Source organism: Trachurus trachurus (genome assembly GCF_905171665.1).
Source record: "Trachurus trachurus genome assembly, chromosome: 11".
Classification (NCBI taxonomy): Eukaryota; Metazoa; Chordata; class Actinopteri; order Carangiformes; family Carangidae; genus Trachurus; species Trachurus trachurus.
The window spans coordinates 21,412,792-21,429,112 of NC_139904.1; the positions used below are offsets into that span (position 1 = coordinate 21,412,792).

Consider the following 16,321-nt stretch of genomic DNA (forward strand, 5'->3'; position numbering starts at 1 on the left):
GGATGACTCAAAGATGATACCATTGAGGTGACTAACAGTGTGTGTGTGTGTGTGTGTGTGTGTGTGTGTGTGTGTCCTCATGCAGAGCGGTGTCTGGAGGACCACGAGCTGGTGGTTCAGGTCCAAGCCTCCATGAGCAGCGACAGTAAATTCCTCTTCAGGAAGAACTATGCCAAATATGAATTCTTCAGGAACCCCCTGGTGAGTCTCTCGCATCCCTGAGATGACCTCTCTCTGACTGCTTTAGTTTAGCACGCAGCCCCATACACCCACTCACACACTGCCCCCCCCCCCCCCTCCACACACACATACTGTAGCAGTTCTGCAGCTGATTTTCTAGCCTTGATATTTTTGGATTGGAGCCGCTGATTGCTAGACTTTAATGCTAAGGTTTTAAGGGAAAACTGGAGACACACAAGTGTTTGTGTTTTTAGCCACTGTTGGTTATACCATGCTGTGTATGTTTTGTGCATATGTGTAAGGCTCTAGTATGGTCCCTCTTGTGCCTTGAATTATATTTTTGGTTTATTTTTGCTGTTCTTATAGTAACATGTATTTTTTGCACTTTTGTGATATTGTGAGTACTATTTACTCAGATATATTTATGTATACAATATTGTATTAATTTACTGTTTTTTTTGGTGGTTAGAAACAGCAGCTTCTGTTGTCTTAACAGGCTCATAGACTGTGCTGCTAACCATCTTAGCTTAGTGTGTTAGCACGCTAATGTTTTCTAATTAGCATAATATCATTAGATTTGAGAAGAGAATCAGAAAAAAACATGTATTGTCCCATATAGACAGAAAACAACAACACAGAGTAATACAGTAGGCCTATATAGTATACAGAATGAGGACATCTACACTACAGTAGATGATCATATATATTAGCGGATGGATGGTTTTTCACTAAGTTTGTCCTAAAAGTATAGGATTAAGTGATCTCTTTTCACCATGAAGTGGACCTGAATATGATTACTGAGACTTCAAAGCCACAAATGTTTGTACAATGTGGTGCTAGATCAAAATGAAGGGGGTAACAGACAGTATCTGTCCAATAGCTGAGGTATCGAGGTAAATCTGCACAGTTACAGACAGACAGACCTACAGTATCCCAAAGAGAACTTGTACCGAATTGTGTTCTTGCTTGGATCTGCTGATCAACTCCACAGTTAATGCAATTTTTATCCCATTTTTTATTATGGGGACAGAATGAATGATTGTTCATATTTGTAAAAGCCCAGTATTGTCCCGTATCAGTCTAACTTTGTACACAATAGTCTCTTTGTGTTGTCTCTCAGTGTAGTTGGCCTCTCTGTGGTCACACTATGTTTTATTCCTGTCCTCCTTCTGGAGATATAGAAGCTGAAGCATATTAAGCTCACTTTACTTTTTTTTTTACTTTTTTTACCCATCTTGAGTGTTTTTGGGTACGAGCATTAGCTGAAGTGCAAAATGCAAAGCTGTTTGTCATTTTAAAGACACAAAGCTGCCTCTGACAGCCAGGGAGTCGGTGTCGCGCCAGCTTGCGTGGCATCTTTTGCTGATGTGGACTCAGTCAGCGTGGGGCTCTGCTGTTATGTGCTGGCTGGGTATACGGTGACATTATTGCTGTGGTGATTTAGGTGTGTGTCAGAGCCAGCAGGTGACCTCAGCTCTGTGGTAATGAGCACAGTAAAACACCAGAGTGCTGGCCGCGGCCTGTCAATCACGCTAAGAGTAGCGCTGCTGGCTAAAGGGGATTACATCAGCGGGTGAGATCATACTGCATCTACTCCCAGGCTGGAGTGCCCTTTCTCTCTCCCCCTCCACTCTGCCTCTGAGTCCTTGTGCTCATCAAATACACACACAAATGCAGAGAGATGTATTCTGCATAGAGAAACACCACCCGACTCTGAGCTTGCATATGCATTATGTTTTCTCGTGCCGCTCGCTCTCTCTCCCTTTTCCTCTCTCTTTTCTTCCCTTCTCGCTCATTGTCGCTCTCTCTGTGTGTTTTTCCATCCAGAACTTCTTTCCAGAGCAGATGGTGGCTTGGTGTCAGGAGTCTGATGGCTCAATCCCTCAGTCACAGCTCTTACAGGTGAGGCGATGACTAAGTGAAAGGACACATACATCTCTAATAGCACCCATGCTAAGACTTGATTCATTACCTAACCCCTCCGTGTTACCTCAGCTTTAATTTAATCCTACATCTAAATCTTAACTCTAAAGTAGCTGCCCTGCAAAGAGTGAAAGCAGGGAAATGTTCTCACTGTGGAGGATTTTTTTTTTTTAACTCTGTGAGAACATGTGGTAATCCAAAAATATGTATGCATGCTCACACACAGCTCAGGAAATCTGCTAACTGCAGCACTGCCAGATTTGTTTTTTTAAATATAGAAAGAAAAGCTTGGACATAATCATTATTTAAATCAATTTCACAGCAGGATGAATATGTATGTTTAAAAAAACAAAAGAAACATGTTCCCAACTTCCCATAAAATTTGCTGGTGTGTTTTTTCCCCAGAACTTTCTGAACTCCAGCAGCTGTCCAGAGATCCAGGGCTATCTGTACATGAAGGAGCCTGGACGCAAGTCCTGGAAGAAGCTCTACATGTTCCTGCGACGCTCGGGTCTCTACTACTCTACAAAAGGAACATCCAAGGTGACAAATCAGTCCTGTATTGTTTCAGGAGTTGGTGTTTTGTGGACAATAGTGGGGTGGAGAACTTATGTCTGATAGTTTTACTTTAGAGAGCACTAGTGTCTCATCTAAGAATAAATCAACTTCTAATGTAGATTTTTAAAAATGCTGTAGTAAATCCTAATTTAGCATTTTCCAGAAGAACACGTGAACAAATGTAACACAGATGTCTGTAACCAATCTCTGCATCTCTCTGACTGAACAGGAGCCGCGACATTTGCAGCTGGTGTCAGATCTGGAAGACAGTAACATCTTCACCATCATCACAGGCAGGAAGCTTCACAATGCCCCCACAGACTACCAGTTCTGTATCAAGGTAACACACACACACACACACACACACACACACACACACACACACACACACACACACACACACACACACACACACACACACACAATAGAGACACTGCAACACCAGCAACTCATTTAAACCAGTGTTGAAGAGTGTGGCAGATAAGATAAAATATTTTCACTATTTGCACTCACTGTCAGATTCTTCATTGGAGTGTGTAGTGTGAGTGTATCTCCTTCCAGAGGTTGGTGCAGTGTGTGTGTGTGTGTGTGTGTGTGTGTGTGTCGGAGGACTGTGTGTCCCACTCCAGGAGTTATCTGTGGTGGGTCACCTGCTGATCTGGGATAAGCACAGTCGGATAAGCTGGGATGCTACAGGGAATCTGGCCCGCCTAACCCCCTCCCTTAGCCCTCTATTACACACACACACACACACACACACACACACACACACACACACACACACACACACACACACACACACACACACACACACACACACACACACACACACACATTAGACAACCGGCATGTCAGATGCTGTCAGCGGGGGTGACGATGCAGGATTGGGTACGGGATTTTACTTTGCTGCTAGGGGTGGCTGGATTGTTGCTATGGCGACATAAATGAATTTATTAGTAGGGGTTGCTTTTAAGGAGCAGTGTGTCTAACATCTCTGGTTACTGGAGGAGGAGGAGGAGGAGGAGGAGGAGGAGGAGGAGGAGGAGGAGGAGGAGGGAGAAAATCTGCACTGTGATGCTGGAATAGTCTTTGCTAGTTGGCCTGTAATATATTGTTGTTTACATCCAATAAATGTCAGAGGCTTTAATTAAATGTCACTCATTAATCTGAACCATCACCTGCTTCCTTTGAAACCTTACAAGCTATTAATCACATTAAAGAGTTAAATGAGTGTAATGGATTCACAAACAATCCATGAGAGCTTTGTTTGATGTAATACTTAGAGATTTTGCTGCTACAGCCTCATTAGATCTGCTACGACCAGTAGATTACAGCTACTTTTAGCTAACACTAACTTCACAGTCATTTTGGTCTGTAAGACATTAGTGAGTGGTTAGCCTTGATGCTGTTATTATCATTATTACAGCAGGATGTATTCAGGCTTTAACAGTGATCATAAAGACAACTGTAGGTGTTACTTGTCTGGGTCTGGGGAGTCTCTCTCTCTCTCTCTTTCTCTTTCCAGGGTCTCTAACTCTGTGTACTGAAAATTATCAATGCTGAAAACCACAAAAGAGACCTCACAGGTTGATGATGTGCACCTCATTAACGTAATATCCCACTGTGTCTGCCGTTTGACAGCCCAGCAAAGTGAGGAGCGACTGTAAGGAGCTGAAGATGCTGTGTGCGGAGGACGAGCAGAGCAGGACCTGCTGGATGACCGCCTTCAGACTGCTCAAAGTAACTGCCTTCATCTCTAGCACCATGTAGTTGTCGTTAAGTCCAAGAGAGCGAGGTGTGCTACTGCACAGTTCACAGATGGTTGATAAATGCCGCTAATTGGCACCCAATGTACAGTGGTACTTAGTTAATAAGGAGGTTAAATTCCATTTGTTGAAGTGCGAACGTTAATTAAATTGTCGGGTGTTTGAAAGCACGTGCTGATGGAGTCTCTCCTCTCCTGCCTCCACAGTATGGCATCGTACTGTATCAGAGCTACAACATCCCCCAGCAGAGGAAGTCCAACCTCTCACCTTTCTCAGCGCCTGTGGTGAGGATCTGCTCTTTCTCTCTCTCTCTCTCTTTCTGACAACACTGTGTTACAACCCTGCTCTTATCCATCCATTAGTCAGCTGACGGTCAAATGGAAACTGGTTCACCCTGTGACCACCGCGTTCCTCTCAACAGCAAAGACTTGCGGTTTTGCATAAGAAGAATTTGTCAAATACTGACATGAGTTTCTATTCAAATGATCATTGCTGCTGTTGACCTTATGAGTATGTTAATGAGGTGAAAGAGGTTCTGCAGTGGAAGGCTTATGGTCCAGATCCAGGTCAGACTGCTCATTTAAACAAAGAGCAGGATATAACAAAAGTACATCCGGCACATAACATCTTATCCCGGAGTTATTTACAAAGGTGAACATTTACATAATGTTCACACACACGCACGGCATATAAAAGATTGAACACAGAGTAAACAGAGAGACCTGCATATTTGTTTGCTGTGTTACACTAAGACTAATCACATCACACCATGAGGTGTTGGCAAAAGTTTCATAAGCTCCTTTGCAAAGATTGTGAGTTAAAATAAGTGACAAATCTCTAGAATCTGTACAAACGTTGTACTTTTTGATCATTAGACTTGCGGAGTGAGTTTTGTTCAAACACTTGTGGTCCTGTAAGCTTACTGCTGCAGAACAGTGTGTTCACACTGGAAAAACATTGTACCTTCAACAAATATTTTAGTGTCAATTGATTTGACATTAATCAGAAGATATGCTGATGATATCTTCAGATGTCTAATTGTGTCCGATCAACAGCCGCAGCATTTCTTAGGTTTATAAATCTTCACTTTGGAAAAACTGGAGCTGGAGTTTCTGTTTCATAAACAGTTTTATACAAAAGAATGAATGAATGAATGAATGAATGAATGAATTCTCAGTTGATTAATCAACAGAAGCCTCAGCACTAAAAGTAATTACTATAATACACATGTTATGATGACAGATCTTCATACGATTGGCGTTCCCATAGATCCAGAATGTGTTTGAAAGAAAATACAAAATACAAAGTAAAAAAAATGTGGATATTTGATTTAATATAACAATGTAGTTGTTTTTAAATGATTTTGGACTGAACATTAGGGCTAGTATAACAAATGTACTTATTGTATTTAATTACGCCAATTACTGGTCTGAAATAGACCAAACTGAAGTCCCCTGATTTCTCATGTTATTTTTAATCCTTGACTTGTGCTTTTTTTTCCACCGGTTTTTGTTTTGAAAAGCATTAGTAGTATATTTAAGAGCTATTTACAGTGGAGGCTGAGGTCTAAGTGATTAATTAAAAAAAAAAAAAAAAACCTTAAATAATTTGAGCAGGAGAGAGAAAGCCAGGGGAGGCTAATGCTGCTCCTCAGAGGGGCGTTCAGTGGGTTGGCTGAAGTGGGTCTGTGTGCAGACAGGATTTGTCATGCCCCAGTGAGTGTGTCTGGCTTGTTTGACCTCTGACCCTTGCCCACCCCCTCCTCCCCGTCACCCAACTACTTGTGTACCCCCTCCCCCCTGCTCTGCACCTACCACCACCCATCCCCTCCCCTCCCCTCCCCTTCCCCTCCACACCCTGCCACGTCTCCTCACAGCGGAGTGTATCTGAGAACTCCCTGGTGGCCATGGACTTCTCCGGACGGACCGGTCGCGTCATCGACAACCCTGTCGAGGCCCAGAGCGCCGCCCTGGAGGAGGGGCAGACCTGGAGGGTAAGGGAGAGAGAGAGAGAGAGAGAGAGAGAGAGAGAGAGAGAGAGAGAGAGAGAGAGAGAGACGGTGGATGAATGGGATGAATACATCTTCAGACAGTGGATGAGTTCACATCGCAGACATGAAGTTACGACCCAAATGTGCCACAGTGAACCCATGATATTAGTTACTTACAGGATTTCTTTCCATCCACTTTTATATAATTAAGTTTTAGTGAAGGAGCCTTGCTACCATACAGCAATGGAGGGTTTTCACTGCACAAGGAATTCGTATATAAATGTGATGTCTTTCTTGGAAAGCGTGTGCATGAGCCATCTTCCATTTTGAGCTAATTTACTTTTCCCCTCCAGCACTTTTGTTAATAGATTTCAGTGAACAGCAGCTCCACTTATCTGTTGCTGAGATCACAGCTTATAGAGGCAGAGCGGAGCACAGCTGCTCACTTCATACTGTGTGTGTGTTTCTGTGTTTGTGTGTGTGTGTTTCCTCGCTGTAACACAACAGTAACAGTAACCCAGCAATACAGAAAATGTGATATGTGTTGTTTGTCATTTCTTCCTCACAGAAGCGAAGCCAGCGTATGAATGTCCTGGGCAGTCCCAGCCCCCTGCACCCCTCCTCCCTGAGCACAGGTACTCTCACTTAGACAAACTAACACAGACGGTTTTTATTTTCATAAGCCAGGAAAGGCTTTTTCACTCTGCACAGATGTGGAGTTTAACATCTAACAGTGAGTGTGTGTCTGTCTTCCAGTGATCCACAGGACACAGGTATGGTTTCATGGACGCATCATGAGAGAGGAGGCCCACAAAATGATCATCCAACAAGGCCAAGTAGACGGGTAAGGACAAAGATAGGTTAAGAGGGGGAAAAAAGGCTGAGAGGGTGTTTTAAGAACTTTCCTTTTGATGTGGCATTATCTCAGGAGAAATGTTGCTCATGTGAAACATGGTTGAAAGATTGGATGGGAAAACAGGTTGCAAGTGAAGATTAGAACTAGTGCAGTATAAATGAAAAATTTTAAAACAGAGACATCACAGCTGCAGAGAGAGAAGCTAAGATCTCTAAAATGTCTAAAAACAGCTTCCCAGCTTGTCAGCCACACACTGCCTTTACCCAGTGGATTAAGATAAGGTTTGTCTCAGAGTAAATGAGAAATGGGGTTCAGTAATGTTATATATTTCAGATTTTTCATCAAATAATTGAAACATTTCCCACTTTCTCTCTCCCTCTTTATGTGTGTCAGGTTATTCCTGTTGCGGGACAGTCAGAGTAATCCCAAGGCGTTTGTGCTCACTTTGTGCCACCACCAGAAGATCAAGCACTTCCAGATCCTACCGGTCAGTCACATGACACAACAGTCACTGGTACAATCCCGTGCAATAAGGCACAGAGAGGCAGATTGCTGCTCCACTCTGACTCTCAGAACGTTTAAAGAATGCATTGTAATTAGGTTGCGGTTACACGGTATTTAACTACAGTTATCATCTCAAAAGCTGAATTTTTAAGTTTTTAATTCCGCTATTCTCCAAAGCATACAACTGAGTGGCGTTCCTTCCTCCCAGGCAGCCATCTGTTTGAATTTATCATGTCACAGTACAGAAATCAACTTGAAATGCTTGAAAGTGTCAGTTTACCCAAATTACAACAAACACATGTTGACATTTACCCCCTAAGGTCACAGGTAAACTTCCTGCTTTATTCACCAAAAGTAACTTGAGTTTTTCTTTTCTGCTTACTTTCTAACACTACATGGTGAATAAACATGGTAGCAGCTCTGTGAGACTGTATTTAGTGTATTCAGGCACAGCTTTGAACTAAATGCAAACATTAGAGTGCTAGGATGCTAAACTGTTCATGTTTACCATGTTCACTGTGTTTTCAGTCATTTGCACAAAGTAGAGATGAGGCTGATGAGTATGTAACTGATTCTTCAGATGTATATCATAAGTAGGCTATCTATAGTATATTTCATGGCAATCCATTCAATAGATGTTACCATGGCTACAAAACAATTTTTGACATATTCTGTTACTGTGTATGTTTCATCTGTTTGCTCCTCTCCCTGTTGTGTCAGTCAGTACGTTTACATGTCAGTTGAAAAAAAAAAGAATTATTGCCTTAATCACTATAACTGGACAACTGAAGTGCATGTGAACGCGTCTGTATACCGACTAATACCGGAGTTCTCCAAATCCGACTAAGACGCCCAGATAATGGGGTTGGAAATCGATTTCCTTCTGCATGTATACGCCTACGTGAACAATGCATGTGTGCATGCTTCACAGCAGTAAAGATAATAGCACAGAAGCTGGCCCGAACCTGGCAAAGAAAAAAAAAAAAAAAAAAGCTGTGTCAGCACAGATTGAGTGCATTTCACACAGTGCAACCAGCAAGAAAATGCTTGTATTTTCTTAAAAATGGACCCATGGACCGACTCAACCAGAGTCATTTGTATAGGCTATAGCAGTGGTTCGCAACCCTTTTTTGGCCCGTGACCCCATTTTGAAATCACAAACTTCTGGCGACCCCAATCAAGCTCAGAAATGTATATATGCTGCATTTTATTTGAACTCAATTTATATTCGAGAAAGTGAAAGTATAGATACAGTTGTTTAAGATTGGGTGTTGTGTTTTTAATCATAACTTAAAAAAGAATAGTGATGGGTTAAAAAAAAAAAATATATATATATATATATATATATACTTTAAATACTGTATATCAGTAATTTCTATCAATTAATAGACATTTCAGGCAACCCCAAGGTTGAAAAACACATTTTCAGCCAGAACCTGGCCCAAACCCGGCTCGGACCGGCGAGAACTCTAAGTTATTTATTTCCACTTTTTACTTGGTGACAGAAAAGTCAACCGAAAGTGGTCCGTATTAGCCCTCTGAAACGACACATATCGCCACTTATGTTGAGGAGGATCACACCGTCAGTTATTCGATTTTCCCCGTGGCATGTAAACTGGGACGAGGACAGAAGTCCGACGAGACGCTTTAATCGAGCTATGAGCATAGCTCGATTTAGCCGTTCATGTAAACGTACTGAGTAGCTCACACTGATAAAAAGCAGACGTGTGTTGGGGTCATGTGACGGCTGACTGTGCTCTCTCTCCTCCCTCCGGCTGCTGTCTGAAGTGTGAGGAGGACGGTCAGGTGTTCTTCAGCCTCGACGACGGCGCCACCAAGTTCACCGACCTGATCCACCTGGTGGAGTTCTACCAGCTCAACAGAGGAGTGCTGCCCTGCAAGCTCAAACACCCCTGCACCGCCGTGGCCTTGTGACACTGCACCCACAACCCCCCACCCCCACACACACACCTCCACCCTTTTTTTGCACACCTTTCACCCTGAGACCCTGACCCTCCTTCCCCAATCTGCCCCTCTCTCAGCGAAGCAGTGAGGCGGAGGAGACAGAAAAGGTTCAGTCAGGTCTTTGGGGGATGTGAACAACTCAGCAGGAGAACGGCTTTGCAGGTGTGATGCGCCGCTCTCCGCCTTACCGCCGTTTGGATGTTTGAATATGGGAACCGTTTGGACAGTCCAAGCGTCGCAGATTGTGGACCCGGCAGTTGCCCGCCTCCTGCAATGTTGTCATGGAGACTCAGTTGATTTGTCATTGCTGTTCTGACCCTTGAGAGAGACCAGTCGTTGAAAGAAAACGCAAAGAGAACTAAAGATCTGTTCAGCAGGATTGCTGCAGGTCTCTCGGACGGATCCCTCCCTTAAAGCCCCTCCCCATTCTCCAGGCCTGATAAGCTGTGGTGCCCGCCCCACCCTCGACCCCCCCCCTGGCTACCGAGGCGGGTGGGGAGCGCCACCCTCCGACTTCCTCATCGATCATCAGGGATGGACGGGAACCTCCCTGGGTCTTATCAAACTCGATCCAGGAGTTTTCTCAACCTGTGCAGTCCAGTCTGGATAAGCTGACACCCTGCCCCCCCTCCCACCACCACCAACCCCTCCCAGCACCCGAGCAGACTTTACATAGCGTCTCTGTGGTGTCCCATCCCACAATGCCCTGGTGCAACCCCCACCCCTCACCCCCAAATCTTGCCTCCACACAAGCTCAGAGAAAAAGGAAAGTGGTAAAGAGAAAGGAGAAGTAGCTGAAGGCAGGATGAGCAGCGCAGTGGCGAGGGTTTGTTGAAAGGACAGAGGAATGTTTATCAGGAAGGCTTTAACAAGCCTCTCTTGTAGAGTTGATTACTTGATGTCATTTTAATGCTGTTTGATTACTGTTGATTCAATGCAGAACTAGTTTTGCACTCCCGGGCGGACAGACAACAGCTGTTCTCTCTAGCTAAATGAAGCTGCCTGCTCTCCGCTCGTCGCCCTCCTCTTCCTCCATCACCCCTCCCTCCCTCCCTCCTTCCTGCCCGCCCTCCTGAATAGCATGCATGTGAATTTCCACCAGCTCTGATTGGATTACAGTGGCGTGGGAGCAGAAGAGAGCCATGGCTGATTATGCAGTGCCTTTCAGAAAGGTTTGGGAACATCTTGGACGTACGTGCGGCTCGTACCAGCATGACCACACCATGCCAAAAACAAAAAAAAAACAAAAAAAAACAAATGTGCTCTCGAACCGACTGCAACATTTCAAGACCACGAGGAAGAGGAGGGAGACTCCTGAAAAATGTGTCCACCCCCAAGCTTCTACCATTTTGAGTCTTTTTAATTTTTTAATCGAAGGGTTAAATCTGTTGGTGACTTTGTCTTTGAATGTCATTTTTCTTTTTCCTAAATCTGTTTTAAGCTCACTGCTTGCACATTTCATGATCCTGATTTGATATTGATGCGTTGGAGCTGTCATTTTAGGATTCTGACCACTGTTCCCTCGACCCCGGAAAGACAAATCAACTTAAAGCACTCCCATGACGTTTTTTTTTTTGTGTACGTGTGTGTTTTTAAATATGGAATATATGGATTTGAACAAATGACTTGAAACGTGAACTCAGCAGACTGTGTCGATGCACAGTGAAGTGAGCTTCACTCGCCTTAAGTGAAACTTGTGAGCCTTGTGTGTGAAAGCAAAGCTGTATTACCACGCAGATACAGTAACAGGTTTAAAATGTTCAACGTTTGTGGAAATACTCTTGCTAAGAGTTAGCAGAGAGGATGAATAGCCTATCTGATGCTAAACATGAAGCCACTGCCAGCAGCTGGAGATTAGCTAACCTGGTGCTAACACTGTAAAGCTTGCTGCTTAACATGTTGCATCAGGTTTGTTTAATCCATATAAACCCTCAGTGTAAAAACAACAATTTGGGGTTTTACTGGAGCTTATGTGGCTATGTGACTGTTTCTTGGCTGAGTGCAGTAGCTTCCTAAGCTAGGCTAACTAGCTTCTGATTGTAGCTTCATACTTGGCACACGGAGACTGGTAGGCCTATTCATCTCTCAACAGGAAAGTGTATTTCCAATTTATCAAATATTTAACATTTATCAAAATGTTCCTAGTACAAAATCGACACAAACTGGTACTGGTGATTCATCTCCAGCTCCATTTTTCTATTTGGTGCTGTACTATTTCTGCAGATAACTGGCTAAAATGTGACATCGTCTCCAGATAGTTGCAGCAGCTGCAGCAGGAGTTTGGTACCATCAGTGGTTAACATTGGGTTGTGGTGTCAGTTCCCCAAGAGTCGAACAGTAAGGGCTAATTTCTTGAACGACAGTCGCACAGAGACAGACGAGTTAGCCTGTATAATTAGAGAGCTGTTTCTGCACCAGCAGTGGCCTCCATGGACCAGAATGCATCACAACCATTGGATCTGTTGTCAGGAAGAGAACGTACAGGTGCTCGTGGATTATTTTAGATCTGAGATGATTTACAGATCGGTCAAACAAAGAAAGCTTTAGGATGAACATTTTTACATTGGACATGATTTACTTCTCAAAGAGCAAACAATTCATTGATTTTTTAAAGAAAAAAAAGAAAAGAAAATCAACAAATTTGTCCTTTTTGCATCCTTTTTTGCGATACTATTAGCTGGATTTCTGAGCAGGCCGATATTCGATTGAAAACAACATGTTCATGCCTTTTTCCTTTAGTTGATGAAAAGCATTCTGGGAGATGAAGTGAAAAGGAGACATGGCAGGTGAACTAGAAACATTGGTCTCACATAAAAGTTGATTGAGAGACTTTTATTATTGCTTAATTAAAAAAAGAAAAAACATCCATCTTGAAGCCAGTACAGTATGTAGAGGATCTCATAGTGTTTGACTCTGGCGCCCCTAAGTGGTGAAATGGCAAAAGACTCTGCAGCAGAGTCGCCAAGTCTGACTTGGATAAAAGCAGCTGAAGGCTCATTTTTCTACAGACACAAACAAACAAACACATTTGAACTATTCTCATATGTTTGTACCACAGAAATATGTTGTCCAACACAGCTCATCTGACTAGATTTTTGTCTTTTTTCTTGACCCTGACTGTCTTCATCTAAAAGAGAAGTGAGGGGTGTATTTGGAGGAATATACAGTAAGAAAGGAGTCCTGGGAAGATGACAGCAAGGACGTTTTGTCTTCATCACACCTGCTTAGTCGCAATCCCTGCCCCCTTCACCCGTACCCTCCCTCTCTCCCAGGCCAGACTCACAGTAAACAAGGTGAGCACTAGGCTGCCGAGCGAACTAAACTCTCTAAGTACTGTCACTGACACACAAAGCCACTGTCGCCACCAGTCCACCAGTCAGTCGCGTGACTCGACTCGACTCACCAGCTCTGCGCTCCACCAGTCAGGCCTTTTCTAGTCAGCTAGGGCAGACTCTTCTCCAGGGATTGGATAATGCTTGAACCCCCCGCCCCCTGTCCCACCTGTGTCCAGCCTGTAAGCTATGACCCTGTGGTGAATCAAGTGTGTGTGTGTATGTGTGTGTGTGTGTGTGTGTGTGTGGATGGCCAGACTGTTACATTCACTATTCAGGATTGCTAACCCCACTGGTTATCATACTTGCCTTTGAGAGACAGTAAGAGGGAGGTTGCATGTCGGTTGGGGGAGGTCGAGCCAAGTCGAGGGTTTTTAGAGTTTGGCTGGAGGTATCCCAGCATTCCCAGTTCCTCAGTGGAGGATTCTTTCCTGTCTGTCAGAGAGGCATGAAAAAGCCACATCGCTATGGGTCAGTGGGGGACGAGTCGCCGTCCTCTCCTCCTCTCTCCATTTTTAATCACTGTGCTACAATGCAATCCTATACACAAGTCCAAGTATAAGACTATACCAGTGTACAGTATCATTTGTTTTCTAAGTATGTGAAGCTATGGAGAAGACGTAGATCTAACACTGTACCTAGGTCACAGATCACTATGAGGCGTTATGCTTTTGCTCATAACTCCATGTAAAATGAAGAATGATTTATTTTGTCCTTTTTTTCCATTATTTGATTGTGTGTATATTGACATTATTGTGTATTTTCTTTGGTTTGCCACAAATGACCTTTTATATATATACATACATACATATATATATATATATATATATATAAAAAGAATATACCACAGTATATACAGTATTAAATTAAGCTGTTTTTATTTTAAGAGATCAAACTGGATTTCAGTTGTGCATATAAGCTGACAGGCTGACAGTCTTCAACTCTGGCAGCATCCAACTCCATTGATGCCATTTTGCTTCACAACTACATATTTTACATCGCACTCTCCATCTGACTGTCACATCCGAGTCTACAGGTTTACTGTCAAGAAAACGCTGTTTTCAAATGTTATCTTTCCAAATGTTTGGATGGCCGTTAACTTTAAAGGTGCTATATGTACGTTTTTAGCTGGCATTAGCGTCAACAGCTGTATCAGATTAGAAGAAGTGTTATGTCATGACTTGGGTGGTGGAAAGCTGCGCCAAATTTTTTTTGCTTCTTTCTCTATGGCTTCTCAGGTAACACTGATCAGAGGCCACGATCCAACCTCTTTGTCTTGTAAACACAACAGCTCTCGGCAAATGACCATCATCACCATGTGAGAAAACTTATGTATAGCGCCCTTAAAGGCACATGCATACACACACACACACACACACACACACACACACACACACACACACACACACACACACACACACACACACACACACACACACACACACCAGTGGGTTTTCATCAAGAGTACACACCAACCTTTGGGGATATTCTTAGCAGCTTTTGTACAACTTTCATGACAAATAGTGCTATTAATTATACGCTGTAGCTAAAGGGGATTGTTGCATTTCACTATGTCCATTTACTCTGATTTTTAAGGTGCATAACAAAGTTTTTTTTTCCTTTTTCTTAACTAAGCCTATTCTTGCAGCAGGTGCCTCTTGTTTCTGAAGAGTGACAAGTCCTTAGTTGCCATCCGTCCACTCACTGCGTTAATTTACAGTTAGCTGTGACTGTGAAAACTAATCCTACTGGAACTAAATCCCACCGTCAGGTCAACGTTGCATAAAAGTCCCATCGACATTGGTGACTCGCAGTGTAGGTGCAAATAAAACTGACTCCATGTTGGCTGTGTTTTAATTTTTGGGTTGAAGTTGTCATAAGTTGAAGGCAAATTAACATTTCAGGGAAAGAAAAAAAAACAGAGCGAATGATCTGTAATCTTTTTTTTTTTCATCATTATTATTATTATAATTCAGCTCCCCCCACTGTGTTTTGCTTCATTATGACTGTTGCTCCTGGATCTACATTGTATCCTGTTCAGGTATTTTTGTACAAATAAGGGACTGATATATTCTGTGTTTATTGGAAATTAGAATAAAAGACAACATTGCTATAAACCAAAACGTGTGGACTGATGGTGTGTTACTATGTTGTCCATGTAATAACAAATTGAGTTTGACTGTTGCCTAGTGCTTTTTATTATTATTATTATTATTAAAGGTCACATCACATGTTTTCCTCACTTATTAATAAAATAATTGAACTGAAGCTGAATCTTGAAAATGTGTGCTACAGGAAATAGATTGCACTTGTGCATTGTCAAAACTATACAGTAACTGTAGTAACTGTAACTATAACAATCCAGCCTGAGATGTTCCTTCTTGTATTTGATTGTTCTTGCACTTTTGATCAGAGTAACTATCTTTGTGGAAACAGCTGACAACTGACATCTTGATGCTGAGCTGAAATTTAATACTTCATATTGAAAAATTTTGGTCAGTCAGGTTGTAGAGAACAGACATATAATTCATCACAGCAGTAGTGTGCACAGCATATTCCTCTCTTCTCTTGTTCCCTCCCCTTTATTCTGGTGTCTTCTCCACATACACTCGCTGATGTCATATTTCATTTTCTAATATAGTTTAATTTGCCTCAAAGTCCAAGGTCAATGCTGTACCTCAGCGTTGTGCACGATGAGGCTTTAATAAACTGAGGATTAAAAGAGAAAAGTCAAGTGAGAGGACAAGACAGATAACGATGATGACGATGATGAAGCCGCCTTATTACACAAAGACACGAGGCCATTTGATTAAAAAAAAGAAGCTGCTGTAACATCAAGAAGCTACACACCCATCAGAGCCACCTGAGGGCAGTGCAGAGCAGAACCTGAATGCAACATGATGGACGACCACTGCTTTACATTACTGACGTCACTGTCTGAGGGCTTCAGAGAACAGCTGGTTTGACTGTGAGCAGTCACAGTGGTCAGTCCTGTCAGTTGGCACCAACGTTATATCTAAGAGTTAAAGTCAGGTAATTTATGATCAGCTAGCGTTACTGATTTTGGCAATAACCTGTAAAAGTTACAATTCTTTATTAATTGAATGTAATTATGACTTATTTTATTAGAGGAGTAACAAATGTAAGAATGAACACGATGTGAGTGATACTGTGTGTGTTTGTGTCAGTAAATCTGGAGGATTGAGGGACCTATTGTTTTTATTTTTTAAGCATAACAACTCTGGAT

General features: G+C 42.7%; 1 protein-coding gene across 4 annotated transcripts in view; it reads left to right on the plus strand.

The window, feature by feature from the left end:
* LOC310994098 (growth factor receptor-bound protein 10-like) overlaps positions 1-15,197 on the plus strand; it is a 47,533-nt gene extending 32,336 nt beyond the window's left edge. For all 4 annotated transcript variants that reach the window (XM_083982656.1, XM_083982657.1, XM_083982658.1 and 1 more), the window contains 11 exons: positions 86-201; positions 2,008-2,082; positions 2,509-2,646; positions 2,891-3,001; positions 4,303-4,401; positions 4,634-4,711; positions 6,304-6,420; positions 6,986-7,052; positions 7,174-7,261; positions 7,667-7,760; positions 9,566-15,197. In XM_083982656.1, coding sequence (XP_083838782.1) covers positions 86-201; positions 2,008-2,082; positions 2,509-2,646; positions 2,891-3,001; positions 4,303-4,401; positions 4,634-4,711; positions 6,304-6,420; positions 6,986-7,052; positions 7,174-7,261; positions 7,667-7,760; positions 9,566-9,712 — 1,130 coding nt within the window. In that variant the 3' untranslated portion in view covers positions 9,713-15,197. The remainder of the gene's footprint in view (positions 1-85; positions 202-2,007; positions 2,083-2,508; positions 2,647-2,890; positions 3,002-4,302; positions 4,402-4,633; positions 4,712-6,303; positions 6,421-6,985; positions 7,053-7,173; positions 7,262-7,666; positions 7,761-9,565) is intronic.
* The last annotated feature ends 1,124 nt before the right edge of the window (positions 15,198-16,321 follow it).